This window comes from Thermobia domestica, chromosome 11 (genome assembly GCF_964235325.1).
Source record: "Thermobia domestica chromosome 11, izTheDome1.hap1.1, whole genome shotgun sequence".
In the NCBI taxonomy this organism is placed as follows: Eukaryota; Metazoa; Arthropoda; class Insecta; order Zygentoma; family Lepismatidae; genus Thermobia; species Thermobia domestica.
Window position 1 is genome coordinate 111,391,384 of NC_137464.1, and position 16,429 is coordinate 111,407,812.

The following is a 16,429-nucleotide window of genomic DNA, read 5'->3' on the forward strand; positions in this document are numbered from 1 at the left end:
ATAGAAAATACTATAAGAAAGCTATTTAGATAGAAAAATCATGAAGTTGAAAAAAGCCAAAATTTCCAAAATTCTCGTTTTTTTCCCAAAAAAGCCGGCTTTTTATGTGAAAAAAACCATCGATTCAAAAAAGCCGGCTTTTTTGCATCTCTGCTTCGAAATGACTGATATGCTTAGTGTAGTTTCTCAGGCTAAAGTCTCTGTGGAAAGTTGAGCAGACAAGCAGCGATGTGTACAGAAAACCCTCCTTCGACTATTGGAAAAATTAAGTTAACGCGTGTACAATATTTTTTTCTGTTCATTGCAAGTTTTGCTTGTATTAATTCGTATTAGACTAACGTACGTACATCTTATTTTATCTCAGTATGTCCATTATATGCTTGTATAGATCTACCTTCGTTAACCGGAAATCTATCTTTAACGGAATTTTTTGCGAGTCCCATTTGATTCTGCTGAAGACAGGTTTTACTGTATAATATTGATACGCCCTAGTAATTTTCATATTAATGGATGAAAAGCACTGAAATTTTGTACTATCCAAATATCGGCAGAGGAACATTATTCGGCATACTGTGTGATACTACAAGGTTAACAGTGTTGCCAACCTGATCTAAAGTTGTAAATTGTATTATGTCAGGTTATTACATACAGTGCCGGCAAAAAAAAAAATCTTTACATTGTGAAACAAATAAGAAATCATTACAAATTCATAATATTGAAGTGTTTTATTGTGGCCAATACATTACAATTAGTATGTTGTCATATCGCCTTTACATTTTATCAACGTCTGCAATCGTTTAGGCATTGATTCAGCCAGGCTGGCGAAGTATGTGGAGTCCATGGACACCCATAGTGTTTTGATCATTTCCTTTAGATCCTTGGTGTTGGTCAGTCGCGTCTCTTGAACCTTATTTTCCATGACGTTCTAGGCGTTTTCGATTGGATTAAGGTCAGGGGAATTAAATGGCCACTCTAACAAAGTAATATTATGGTTACTAAGAAACTTTTGCACGGCTTTGGACATATCCCAAAAAGGAAGTAAATGCTCTTCCAAAACATTAGTATAATTGCTTGCTTTCATGGTTTCATTCTTGGGAAGAAAGTACAAACCACCCCTGACCTTGTTACCACTGAATGCTCCCCACACCATCACATTATCAGGGTATTTAACGGTCTTAAGTGTAAATGTCGGGTTATATCATGAAGCAGTACTCGGACGGCGCACCATCTTCGATCCATTCCGAATCAACCTAAAAGTGCTCTCATCACTAAACATCACTTTCTTCCACTCTTCAGATGTCCAGTCTTGATATTTCTTACAGAAGTCGAGCCTTTTTCTCTTCATTGCCGTTGTGAGCAGGGCCTGCTTCGCAGCACGGCGACTTGGCAAGCTCAGATCATTTCACGAACTGTCCTAGTTGCGACGTTCTAGAGGAGCTCAGGGTACTTGTTTTTCAATTTTACAGCGGTTATGGAAGGATTTGACATTACTTCATGCTTTAGAAGTTTATCAGTCTTCCTAGGCGCACCGGAGCCGGACTTCCTACGTGGTACAGTCCCAGAAGCCAATGACGCCGCTGAACGCTTTAGCTGATAAATAGTCTCTCTTGACACTCCAAGATCTCTGGATACAGCAATTACCAAATCACGTTTCTCCAAAAGAGTTGAAGCCCGGGATTTCTCTGCTATTGTCAGTTTTTTACGACCCATTGTGTGTAATCAGAACAAAGAAATAAAACTACTAACTTGTAAGAACTTAAACAAAAATCTAGCTGCACAGAGTAAAGAAAGAACTACCTAGCCGTACAACGCCACGACGAGGCACACTGAGCTTCTGCTGGGTGAGGGAAGATTGCAAGTGGCGCGCTAATGACTGACGTCATCATCAGGCTCCTCTCACATTTTTATGGCGGGACCGGCACTTGACCCCGTTATGTGGAATTTCCATGTAAAGATTTTTTTTGCCACACAATGTAAAGATTTTTTTGCCGGCACTGTATTTCAAATCTACATGCCAAACGAAAACATATAATATCACACTTGTCATTTATTCTTGCAAACTAAGGACGCTACAGTACCACAAACATACAAATTTTTGCCCTCTACAGCAGTAGTGACACAAATGAAATAGCCGGGCTAATGGACGTCCAAAGTACTTTATTGTCTAATATTATGATCATGCTATGACGGATTTCGAATGAATACGAACAAAGTAACAATAGATTGAAAATATGACTTTTTTTTCAAATAACTATTTAGATAAGTATCTCTTCAAATTACATAGATGGTTTTCAATAAATGTGAAGATCCCAGTTCCGTTTACAGCAATTTGATATCTGAAACCGTTCTGGATACATGGTAAAAACTAAGTTTTGCAACATTGCTTAAAATACCGAGAACTTACTGTAATTTTACTCAGCAAAAAGTATTGTTGTAATATCATAGAAGCAAAGTAAATTTAAAAAAAAAAAAAAAGTTTTGAAAAGTTTTCACAAATACACCATTTTAAGTAATGTATGAAGTTTTACCATTTTATTCGTATTCTGGTATTATTGATCATCATTAACTCTTTTAAAAACAGCGTAATTACCTTCAAATATATTTATGATGGTTTTAAAAGCCAGCGATCCTTATGGGGAATTGAAAGTTAATTTTAACAGATTTAGATTCAGTAAAGAAAAAGAAAACATTCTCAAAATGTTATTAGCGATAACAAATATATGTTAACATATATATATGATAACATAATTTAATTATACTTATTATTTCCTTCCATGTGGGAAATCGTTTGAATAAATTATGGATGTTAATAAATAAAAAAAAAAACATCCTCCAATTTGAGGGATGGTGGCTCAATAGTAGAACACTCGTGTCTGGTGCGAAGGGTTTCTGGTTCGATTTCAGGCCATGCGATTTTGTGGTGGACAACATCGTATAGGAGTCTTCCTCAGGTTTTTATCTTTCCTCCCACACTCTCATTCCACCAATCTTTTTGGTAATCATTTACGGATTATTCCTTTAGCCTTAAGGCCATAACTTTGGAACGTTAAACATTCCGTTCATTTTCTGTTTTAAATTTGAAGTGAAACAATGTGCACCAGTAGATGTCTTACGTTATCGTCCGATAGAAATGATCAATATCCATGTTAATAGTACAGCAGTTTCATGTTGTATTGTTGCTAATAAAACATTAATTAATTTACGTTTGTTGTTGCAGTTCTTCAACTCTTACACTGACTCTTAATAATGTTGCTCACGAGACGAGAGATCTCTCGCCTCATCTCCAAGGACGCCGATCCTGGGGGGCCGGCCTTCCCCAAAGTTCATGTGGGCCCCCTATTGTATCTATGAATATACAATATTTGGTATAATTTGAATGCAATTTGTCTTAAAATCCTCATACGTATACCTTCTGCATCTGAATGCCTCCCCCCCCCCCCCCAAATTTACAGAGAAATCGGCGCCCTTGCTCATCTCCATTCTAGTCTTACAAACGAGACGAGAAACATGGCAATTCTTGCCTTGTTTTCGATACGAGAATCGATACGCGATGAGAAACACACGAGTTTTGTGGCCAACGCTAGTTCACCCAAGTCTTAGATCTCAAACTCTGTTTCAGTGTTACATGATTCATAGTAGATATATATATTTAAAAAAAAAAAAAAAAAAAAAACTACTATAAATCGGTCAAGTGATTGTACGAACACAATGAAGAGCATTTATCAACTTTTATAGCTGCGCAAGTTATTACACAATATACTCCAGTAATAAATATGGTTTAAACCAGTGACCGTTAAACCGTTGATCGCGAACTACTAGTAGCTCACGGGGACATTTTCGGTAGATCGAGTTAACGCTCCGGTTGACTAACCTTGAGTCCTCCACTGAGATGACGCCAACGACATGTAAGATTTGTTTTAAAAAATAATTGGTAGCTCACAGTAGGATTTAAAAACGATACGGTAGCTCAGAAGCTTCATAAGTTTGAAAACCACTGGTTTGAACGTTATATTACACTTTTCGGGAAGCCTCGTGTCACAGAAGGATTCTGATAACTAACTTGTAGATGAAATTAAGAAAGAAATCAGGGCATAAATTTTGAACATAAATTTACAAAACGAGACAAGAAATTTTCGAGGCGAAACGAGACAAGAAATTTTCGAGGCGAAACGAGAAAAGCTTTTTGAGAATCGAGACGAGACTAGAAAATTTCAAGATTCACGAGACTAGACGAGACAAGACAAGAAATAAGGTGTTCTCGTCTCATCTCGTGAGCAGCTTGAACTCTGGAACACTGACACGTAAAAAGCAATGAACTTGCATGTCTTTATAAACTTACACTAGACAACTTATCACCATAATAAGTATTGTTCCTTACTGGCAAGTCACTTGACGGAAATTGAAAAGTGTATGTATACTGCGGTGGCTCAGTGGTAGCATTCACTTCTTGCGCGGGTTATCCCTGGTTTGATCCCAGCTCCTACAAAGTGAGAGCTCTGTGATAGACATGATAGACAAAGAGAGTCCGTAAGTTTATCGGGGTTATGCCGTTTCTCTGAGTCTCGTCATTCCACCATTATTATCCATCTCATCGTTACTCTCTCTCTTAGCTATAGTGCCTACTCGTAGGACGTTAAATTAAAAGTAGTCTGTTTTTCCCATTCTAATTTTCCTTCCGCTATAGTTTGTCACATTCATTTCGTAAAATATATATATATTTTTAAAGCAATATCCTAATAATTTTCCTTTCGTCTTTAATTACTACCAAGATTATTCTTGTTCTCTTCTTAATACTCCCTCGTTGATATTTTCTTCGATCCAGCTCAAAAATTACCGGAAGTAAATAATTAATACAGGTTACAAGGAAATAGTATACAATGGAAGAAGTATGGTCATATTTAGCTAGATTTATCGTGCATCATTGGAAGTACGTAAGATCCCCGGCGTCATTAGGGTGACTGTTTATATCCATGTAAACTCTTGAAATATTAAATGAAGCTAGATACGTAATATATATCTTTATATCTTTTTTTTTAATTGTTGTGATATCTTTTCTCTTTTTTAGTGTTCTCAAAAGGACAGTGTGAGACGGGGCGATATAGATTCCTTGCTAAGAGTGGAGGATATGTCTGGGTTTTGACGCAGGCGACGTTGATTTATGGAAACAAAGGGCAGAAACCACATAGTGTTGTTTGTGTCAACTTCGTCATCAGGTAAGTCCTGTTTTCTTGCTTTCAGTAAATATTGATGTGCACAGTGATATATATGTAAAAGGGACAAACATGCCAGAAGAGAATGTATAAATTATTATTTATTGAAAGAAGCCAAAAGAACTTTCAGTAACAGTTACGATTTCATTAGCTTTTAGATGATGTTCATCGAATTTACAGATTTTTTTTTTTTTTTAATGATGCAACTAATAAATACGAGGGCAGATCAATAAGAAGTAACGCACAAACAATTTTATGTTGAAAAAAGTGTAATAGTAACTTTTCAAGAATATATAAAGTAAATGATAATATTAGCTACTTTCTAACATAGCCGCCAAGTCTCTCAACATGGCACAAGTTTCAGAATACCTCATAAAAGTCCATCTTTTGAGAGTATAGCCAACTGCACACAACCAATTCAACTTCATCAGAATTGAAACATTGGTCGGCAAGAATTTCTTATCGGTCCATATGAAATGTTGAACATGCTTAACAGTGTTCGAAGAATTATTGAGTTACTGGTAATTTGAATTGTCTTTTCAATGTTCTGACGTGTTCGCTTGATGATGATGGACTCTGTGGACGTGGCAAATCCGCAAGGTTCACACGATCCACTTCAAAGAACTTACATCTTCTGAAGATGTTGCAGTGGTCGATATAGTCATTTCTACACACGCACAACATTTTCCTGTGAATTACCTTTTCTCAGAAAAAAGAAACTATATCTCTGTTATATATCTTGACAAGAATAGACGACTGTGACACACTCTCAGTAGTCTTTCTTCAGTAGTTCACTCTTCTCCTTTAGAGGTACATTTGATTGATTGAATTATGGATTTTTCAGTTTAACGTCTTTTCAGCAGCGAGGCTATATGAAACGGGACCTACTGATTAACATGGAATCCAGACCACATGAGCTCCCGCCGGGAATCAAACCCGGGTCTTCACGCCAAAGGCGCGTACGCTAACCGCTTTGCCACGGAGAAGCTCTAGAGGTACATTTAATTGGACATATACCGGCTATAGTGTGAACTTCAAAAGTACTTCTCTTTCAATTTTCACGTCCGAGATTAACATCGCATAAAAAAAGTTAGCTTTACTTATTGATCCTCTTTCTTAACATTAAAATTCCTATAATTTTTAAGAGCATGGTTTTTACAAAATTCTGCAACCTAAACTATATCATTTGGTTGGTTTGTTTGTGGTTTAGTGTCTCTTTTCAGCATAAGGGCATTTGAAACGTGATCTTACAACTAACCTTGAAATACTAACTACATTAAATCTCGTCGGGAATTGAACTCGGATCTCGCATACCAAAGGCTTATATGCTAATATAGCTATTGAGAAAGCTCTGCTAAGCACATAACTACCACTAAAAGAGAGATTTCATCTGTAAATTAATCGTCGCACTGTATGATTTGATTGATCTGATTCTGTTGGGGTTTAATTGGAATGAGGATCGAGGCTGCTTGTTCCCGTCACCATTTGATCATGCATTACTCAACAATGAGCAACGTCTTATAAAATCTTACTATTTGGTTATAACGTTTGGTAAGTACTAACAAGAAGGGCTATAAAACTTACGGACTTAATAAAACTTGGAAATACTCCCAATATTTCACAAGGATGTTACAGATCTAGAGATGCTAAATCATCAGTATTAAGTATTTTATAGAGGTTCTAACTGCGTAGACCATGGTGCATAATAAATGCATGGGATTGAGGTGGAGAGCGAGAAAAGCTATCAGTACGGAAGAAAACTCTCTCTCTTCTTGTTTTAGTTCAATCCAGAAATTATAAATTGGATGTCGTTACAATATGATCCATGGATATATATGAAAGACAAACTAACTCATATCAAGTTGGATTTGAAACTTCTTAATGATTAGTGTTGTAAGTTTTCATCCGTGCTCAGTTGGTAAAACGTTCACCTCTGGTGCGAGAAGTCCCTGGTTCGATCTCCGGCGACAGGAATTTGTCGTGGACATCATGTCTGTTATTTCAAAAATTTTAATTTTCCTTCCACATAGTCATTTCACCAATTATTTCATAATCGTTTACTTTCATAATTATCCGTCTCCGTAGCCTACAGGGCATAACTGTGGGATGTAACGCTAGACTTGCTTTCATTTCATCCGTGCTTAAAAACTATTTACAAATTCGAAGTCTGTTTTGGCATTTAGGCTTTATATATCATAATTACTGATTCGCTTGTCGCGAAATCCAGTATAGCAAGAATTATAATATATCGTGAGGAACTTGAATACTTTAAACATTTTCAAACATACGGAGAGAGAATATTATAGTCTTTAGGTATGAGCGTAAATTATTTAACAAGATTAGTTTAAATACTTGTTTATAGTTCTACTAGCTTGGATATAGTTGCTAATAGTTCATCGACTTTTTCAAACACAAGAATAAAGTTGAAGAAGGGCGAGTTAATGGTCGAGTCCTGTTTTCAGTGTGAAGGGTATCTGGTTCTATTTTGTAGTGAATAATATTGTATGCTTGAACTTTCTACAGTTTTTTTTTTTTTTTCGTTTTCTGCTATTAGATTCATTCTACTAATTCTTCCGCTATTGTTCGCTTGTATTTATCTTTCCTCTCTTACCTCTTACCTATGATATAATTGTGAAACGTTAAACAAAATATTATATTTAATTACTTTGAATTTCACAAAGAAATATCTATATTGTTAATTCTGTAAGTAAAGAAATGTGCTCTTTAAATATTACGAGCAAGTAATGTGACAGAGTTAAGTTTTAACATATAATACATTTTAATATATTTTCCGTGTTTTGAGAGCAAGATACATGCGTATTGAATGATTAGAATGGTTTTATTTTGAGCAAAAGTGGGGAGTTCGATTAAATGGCAATAGGTATATATGTTGGAGAATCTCCTTTCTTAAAATCCTCTCAAGCGAAGACACGTGTAAGTCGTTGGATGTGTGGTTATTTTCAGCGTCCCTGTTGCACACGCTTCCCCAAATAATATAAGCTCACAGAAGCGATAAACTTTGATAAAACAACTAGGACAGTAAATCGTGCAAGCTAAGTTTTGGCCCTCTGATTCAGGATGTGTTCCGCATGTAAGATGCTTATAGACTTGAAACCAGATATTGGATACTTTTTCTCTCTCTTTCCCTCGCTAACTGTTTGGAAAATCTTAAAACCTTGCATTAAATAGTAATTTCCTTATCATAATGTACGAAACATGTCAGATGAGCTCGTAGTCAGGTGAAAACAAAGATTGCTTTCCTGTCTATAAAAACATCAGAATAACTTAGGAGACCTTCAAAGTTTAACTGTAATATCATGTAACTGTGATCGTTATAAAAATACCATATATGACAACTTTAGAAGTTCATAGACTTCTTAAATTCATAAATCACTTGGTGAAAAAGAGGGATTGAATTTTTATTGAAATTAAAATAAGTAATTGGAGTTCATATATAGCGTTACAAGGGTTAGTCATATGTCTTGCAATATTTTGGTACACAAGATACTTGCATTTATTACCGTACAATGAAAGCAGCTGAACATTCAAAGTATAGCCCTCATGTTGGACTGTCTGCAGCCACCTTCTTGCCAGCTCTTTGTTTATATTGTTACCATGTATTGTATTTAAATGCATATAACTCAGTCACTGATTTTCCACCTCCTGGTGGTTGGTGAAGCATCATGATTTTAGGAAGTGGCGCGTGTCGGATCAGTTCAGTACCATCAGGTTCCTGTTTTTTCGAGTTGAGCATATGTAGTGCGATGAATTAATATGATTACAAGTAGTATGTCTGTATAGAAGAATTCAAATAATAGATGCAGCGTGCTAGGTAATAGTGTTTACTTATACAGTATATAAATAATCATTCCAAGAATCTTATAATCATTCCAAATAAAAACTACCAATTGCATCAGATTGGCAGCGAACGACAAAATTTAACGCCATAAAAATTTTCTCAATTTTCTTGAAACCTGCACATGAGAGAGACTTAAACATCAAGCATGCCATTGTGTTCATTGTAGTGTGATCTATCGACTTATACAATATAATACATCATCACCTTTGGAAAATATTTCAGTTAAACAGAAAATAAAGTTAATGATTATTTTAGGCTTTATCTCATTAACTACAATATGTACTGTCATTTTGCTAGAGTTATAGTGTAGAGATTGACTAGAGTATACATACCTATCAGTTTCACATTAATATCTGGTATGATTCTTTACAGAATCAATTTTTAGGTTTAGTGTCGATTTTCTCGAAGAGTACGCATGAGCGTTTATACTAATGTAAGATTTTTATCAGTTTAATGGAAACCCTGAAAAAAGTGCAGCTTGCTTAATATGGCGTTGGATTATCTCAAAACAACTAAGGTGGGACGTGGACAGTCATAGTGGATTATTTCTGGTGTATACATTATTAGAAGCCTACTGGGAAGAAACAGTTGTAAAAGTAGATTGTCCAACCATGGTTATGTCGTTTATAATGTTCATACAGAATTCCGTTCTTCTTTGAATCTAGTCGTAATATATATGGGCGTTGAAGAAAAAGTTGATCTGGTTAACTCACCTTGGACATTGTAAACTGTGTGTAAAGTGGAATAATATTACTTGAAATAATCTGATACTGTGTATTGTTGCTGACCAGCTTTGAATTTTCGCAGGGTTGTACAGAGTATGTTTACGAGTTGCTTCTTGGGAAGGGGGGATACTTTTGTGGTTTCAGTAAATATAGCTTGTCTAGAAATCAGAACCATGCTTTTTCTTATGAATGCAGTGCCCATTTACAACATGAAGCTACTCGAGCGATAATTTTATGTAGGACAGGAACCATTGTATTTCCACAGAAAATCAAACCCGGTCGTCTGCAGCTAGAGAGTATCAACTTTCCAGAAAGACGATAATACTTTATATCAAGTCAAATATTGTGTAAAATATATGTACGTTAATGTAGTTGTAGTTTGTATATTGCGTATGTTTGAATTGTAGCAATTTGAAGTGTTCATTAAATATTTCGCGTTGGAGATTGTGAAAGGAAGGTTGGGAATATGATTCGTTTATGATGCACTCAAGCATTTTTTTTTTTTATTTTTTTTTTTTTATTAAGGAAATAAAAGAATCACATCCTGAAAGAAAATGAGAGGTTATTCGCCTTTGTGTAGCGTGGTCCAATTTTAGTATTATTACCGTTGCACAATATGCTTTTGGGAGTGATGAAATCTGTTGGAGACAGAAAGCTGCTGTTGTTGCTTTCAATTTAATCTCGTAGAAAACATTCGTTCTCCAACAAATCTCTTCACTAATGGTCAGGAATGCTTGTAAAGACTTAATCTTTCTTGGCAACGCAAGCAGTTTACGTTTGGAATAGCAATCTTGGACACAGAAATATGAATCTTAACGTTATTACAGATTAGGAACTGGTGTCCCGATTGCTGTTTTTTATATTATTATTATTGTTTCATATCGATCTGTGTTTTGTTTACTTCTCAGAAAATTCAGTGGATTCTGAACTACGTATAGGATTGACATTTTCTAAACCATTTGTAATTGTGTTTATTATTATTATTTAAAATTCATAACAATCTTATTTTAAGAATATCAGAAATTTGATGTAAGTGATTTTGTTTTCATCTGTCGTTGGATTATTTTTTCTTTAAAAAAAAAATTAATATCAAAAGGACAGCATATATAGTACGCGATTGATGGAGTTAATCTGATCTTGACTAAAATTGGGATGGTAAAAGAACATGACAAGCTTATGATGTGCACGCCTTTGGTTCTTGAGTTATTGGCCATCAAAGTTGGTGTCCTGCTTAGTGAAACGTCACTATAATGTAATATGCTATCGACAGTACTAACCTGATCTTGACCCAAGTTGGTATATTAGTAGACCTTGTGTAGCTTAGTATAGTGATTTTCAAACTTCTTGTTACTGCGACCCACATTAAATAATAAAAAGTATTTTGTGGCCTACCTACTTTTATTCAAATACAATTGGCATGGTAATTGTGGTGTATTTCAAAGTAGTTAAATTTTGTAAATCATATCTCTAATCCCAGTTCGTTCAACAACAGTGATTAACATGAAATTCATTTGGGGATGTTGTGAACATACCGAGCGACCACCAATATTACAAAGTAGAGCTTTATTCTTAAATTTTAATAAATTAAAATTTAGTTGATTTCTTTTAAGTCTATCCTAAATATCTCATTTTCAAACTAAATTGTAATGCCAATTTATGAATATAGTGGCCCTGTTGGTACAAGAATATCAGTCGGTTATGATCGAGCAAGTGTAATGTAAATTTATTTCTCAGTAACTGTATCTGTCATATGAAATTGGACGCACGCGAAAAGAGGGTTAAAGTGTTAGAGCCAAGGATGGAGGATCTGCCCATACAACAAAATCGTGAAGCCATACGTCACAGTTCCGCCACACCTACTCTGCCCGCTCCGCGCCACTAAGATCGCAATGTTTCAAGCCAACAAATATGGCGGAAACGAGAGTAGCCAATCAGACGTACCAGCTCAGACGATGCAGTATAAGCAGTATATTATTATTTATTCCGTCGGAGCTTTCGGCCTGATGTACAGTACAATATATGTTGAAATTGTGCTTCATTAAAAGGTCTCATTTAATTTCTCTTTTTGAGTTCGTTGACCAACCTCCTCAAACTCTACACCATATTTATACAATTATACAAGGATTTGGGTATACAGGCAAGCAATAGCATAGGTAGCGACATCTATTAACAAGGCTGTTCATTATTAGAATTAGCGTGGAAGAGACTGAAACATTTGTTGTTTATTATTACGATTAGATTAGTAATGCTTTCCTAAATAATTTGACCCATAAATTGTGATCAAATTAAATGGGTCAAAGCAAACTTTTTTTTTTTTAATATTTTGCTGCTGAAAGAGACGTTAAATTCAAAATAAACTTTTTTTTTTTTTTTAATTATGTACTCTGAACTGTACTCATCAGTTTATCTGTCCCGAAGTTCATGTCATTTTAAATCATATTATTCAGTACACACTCCTTTGAGGAGGAAGTTTGACGATTTATATTGAGCAAGCTATTAGCATTTGCGGTTCGTAGTTAGGAGATCCTTAGTTCGAATCTTTATTTTTTCATTGTTTTCCTATCTGAATAGGTCAGCATCAGGATGGATTTTAAATATACAGAAGTTCGTTTCATGTTGTGGTAACAAATTTGGCACCGTCCCCTCACCAGCATTTGTAATACTGCGACGCACTAGTGGTTATACTTGACGTGCAAGCCCTCACTGTCAAGAATTGCTCTGCATCTCATTTTACGCTTAAGGAGAGTGCGTTGAAGCACAGTTTGATCAAATCTGTTCCATTCCTCTTGATTATCTTCTCAAAGACCATTGAGTATTTACGGCTGTTCACGGTCCAACATTTGTTTCAATGATGGGGCCCCACAAAAATCCGTGGGGGGTACATCAGGGCATTTCACAGGAATGTCTGTCAAAAGGATTGTATGCATTCCCCTGTTACATATCATCTACTCCATTTACGATACCTTTAACTTCATTGGATAACTGGACACCGTGTCCTGATTGATGACAACGAGAAAGTGTCGCCGACATAAAGACGGAATATCATGACACTATGCTGACTCCTAAATGTTTGTTTGGTGATAAACTACATTGATTTTTGCCTTTTGTCCTCTCTGCGTAATGTAGTTTTGCAATTACAGTAGTAATTATGAGCAGTCATAAACCTGCGTGAGGAAACTGCACACATTCACGCACCCGGTCGAAACGACCTCTGGAATCACGGGGACGATCAAAAATGGCTTGTCATCACATGCCGACAGATATATACCTCATCCAGGGTCCCTACGAACTTCCATCTGTCTCCTGCAAGGTGCTGTTCGTGCAGGTTTCGACTGTTCGTCTCTCTCACATGACGTAGCATATAAACTGAAATCTCATGCTTTTTTTGAATTATTATTTACAAACAAATTTATTTTTATTTATGGTCCTGATGGAATGTTATACTTCATTGACGTTCTTTCGACATATTAAAACATTTCATTATACAGTATTCATTTATTTGACTATAACTATAACCAATATCAGAAGGGGCACCAATGTATCCCTCAAAAAACGCCATAATTTCGGAACCATGTGACAATTCACACACACAACAGCTGCCCTTCCCCCTACAAATGAACACGCAGCACTTTCAGCTTACTCAGTAACTTAATGGTCGTGTTTATGCGTGCTGCTACCTAGCTATCGAATTCGTTGCCATGAACCTAAAATGACCTAAAACTTGGCTGACTTTTCCCCAAAATTATATAAGGTCAATTCTCATCTCAAGTTCTATATTTTAATACGTAAAATTACAAGGAAGATTTTACAACTTTCTTATGTTAATGTTATGTCTTTAATATCCTACCTAAGATATAGGAGTAGGCGAAGAGGAATGCGCATTCTTTTATTATAAGTCAGTATAACATATTTATGGTAAAGTATTATCGAGGTGAAATACAATCAGTGTACTCAGAAATCAAAGAAAGTATAAGGAAAACTTGAATATCTTTCCTGAGAGTAAGTAAATAAATTCGATAGGTTTCCGAAAGCCACATTTGAGCGAAGTGGCTTAACTTTCTTTAGAGTTTCCCCGTAGTCTTTGTGAGAGAGAGGTCAAAAGTTAATTGGGTTCAATCGAATCTTTTAGAACAGGACGAGAAACCGAAATGCAATTCTCGAATAAGAATGTGAGGCTTTGTTTCTTAACTCTAACTTACCTCCAGTAATGTAAGCCTCACAATAATGTAACCTTCAATGAGAGAAGTACCATATACAACATACATACTCCCATACAGTATGTGTATTTCCCTTAAGATATTCAAACACCACAATGGGGATATCTACAGACAGATGAAGAATCCACACATGCATTTCTCATCTGTAGAGATCTCTGTATCTCGACGACCGGTCTGCTCGCATCTGTACATCATTGCATTTATCGGGTGCGACTTTCTGCGTAATCTTTCGACCTGACAGCGATATCTTTCCGCATTTGAGATATATTCGGCATTATATCAGCATCTTCGGTGCTTTGTGAACTTCTCTCACTGTAAAACGGTGCTGCTTTCGAACCACGTTCATTAGTCATTTTTGCTTTATTTAATGTCTACTATCATCTTCAGTTTGTCGGTGCATTGACGTACCACCCTGTGTATTGGAACATTAAAAGCTAATCCTTACTCAGTGCTACTAGTTGTTTGCTTCGTGAACGCTTTATATGTATGTAAGAGTTTTGAATACTGCTGTAGTAGGTGTAAAGAGCTATAGGGGCCTCGTTATGACACTGAATTATGATATTTTCCAGTTCCATGGGTTATATCTTTCACGGAAATTCTTCAAGGTTTCTGACATAGTTAACACTTACCTTCAGTATTAAAATTAGAAAGTAATTGGATTTGTGTGTGTAATTTTAAACACGTGTACATCATTGTAGACATTTTTTGATTTGTATTGTATTCAGTAATATATGTCTGTATTATCGTGTACCTACCATTTGATGTGTTTCCATTAAAATTAAAATGAAATGACCATTTGTCAATAAATAAAAGTGTAAGGTTCTGTTTGTTGTATAGAAAGGATACCGTTGACACAGTGATTACATAATGAGGTCTTACATTAGCTCTGTTAAATTTTCTCTCTCTCTCTCTCTCTCTCTCTCTCTCTCTCTCTCTCGAACCGCGGGGGATTTGTAAAGCAAAAACAGCCCATAACACAACAGCTGCAACACTTCTTTCGAATAAGATGCCTTGTCATGTGATATATTGCCGTATGTTGAATTCGACGAACATCAAGTCTTGTTTTGTAATGTTAAAAATCTGCACATCCACGGAGCACCCAACCTACTATTCTTTTTTGTGACTTTCTTCGTGAGGAATTGATCGCAAGGGCTTTTTGTTCAGGTAGCTGTGACCGCTTCCCGTTTTTGTTGGCATTCGACATTTGAACAGAACTGCACCTTGACGTAAGAATCAAATGATGACTTGCCGCTGAAGATACGGAAATAGAACACTTGGAGTTTGGATCAAACTGTGCTATTAGAGTGTTCTATTTTTCGTAGGTGTGCATTATAGAAATAAGTAGGTATAGAATTTATAGAAATAGTTTTTGTGCGTTTATATTTATAGCCTTTGTATATGAGCAATTATGTCGTTAAGATTTTATCCGTGTAAAACCCAAATCAAAAAAGAATTACATGCAGAACGTAACATTTCAAAAAAAAAAAAAAAAAAACTTTTGCATCCCACGTTTATGCTAAAGGAGACGGTGATGATGAGAAATGAATGAAATGGTGGAATGAAGAAAGTGAAACAGGAAAACCTCGAGAAAACCCACACATACGGTGTTTGTCCACCACAAGGCTCACGTGGCACGAGTTGGGATCGAACCAAGAACACCATGCACCAGAGGCGAACGCTCTACCACTGAACCGTTGCGGCCCCCAACATTTCATAGTAAACTTGAACTTACAGTACACTTATAACTGTCGCTTGTTGAATTAAGTATAGCAGATATGTAAACTAGAAAATAAAAATATTGCAGGCATGTTTTGTAATAATAAATTCAAGCAATAATAATAAATAAAACCGACGACTCTTAACTATGTTTATTGGATAGGCTCTGATCTACTTTCATTCAAAAATTCAGTCATACCTTCTGTGTTAACATTTCCCGTGCTTAAATGACATACATTTTAAATGTATTTGACATTTCGTTAAATAGAGAAAATACTGTACAGTAGATAAACGTGAAATAAATCATTCAGGCGACGTGCCAAACAGGCTTGGTAATTTATGAACATAAACTTTACTTCTAACTTCTTATTACTTGAAAATATTAATTTCGTCAAAATTTTACAAATCAGATGTCACGACTACAGACTGTTTTTTCCCTTATGATTTATGTAGTGTTTGTGGCTGTCAATGTTTCTTATTATTTCAAATTCTGTGTCGACATGTCGTGTGAAAGGCTACTAGGAATTTCAGATTTTATGTTCATCATGAATATGTATGATGGAATTTTCAGGCTTTCGAGAAAAATGTTAAGCAAGTAACCAGTAACGGATTTAGTAGCAAGGTCGTTGACAAAAAACCTCCTATAAAGTGTCTACAATTTGTAATACGAACTGCGAATTTCAGTCTCTCATTTTAAGAGAG

The 16,429-nt window shown here is 35.7% G+C and overlaps 1 protein-coding gene across 5 annotated transcripts in view; it reads left to right on the top strand.

Annotated features, from left to right (window-relative positions):
- LOC145664358 (protein similar-like) overlaps positions 1-16,429 on the top strand; it is a 422,904-nt gene that overhangs the window by 259,688 nt on the left and 146,787 nt on the right. For all 5 annotated transcript variants that reach the window (XM_081730989.1, XM_081730988.1, XM_081730991.1 and 2 more), the window contains exon 7: positions 5,066-5,213. In XM_081730989.1, coding sequence (XP_081587115.1) covers positions 5,066-5,213 — 148 coding nt within the window. The remainder of the gene's footprint in view (positions 1-5,065; positions 5,214-16,429) is intronic.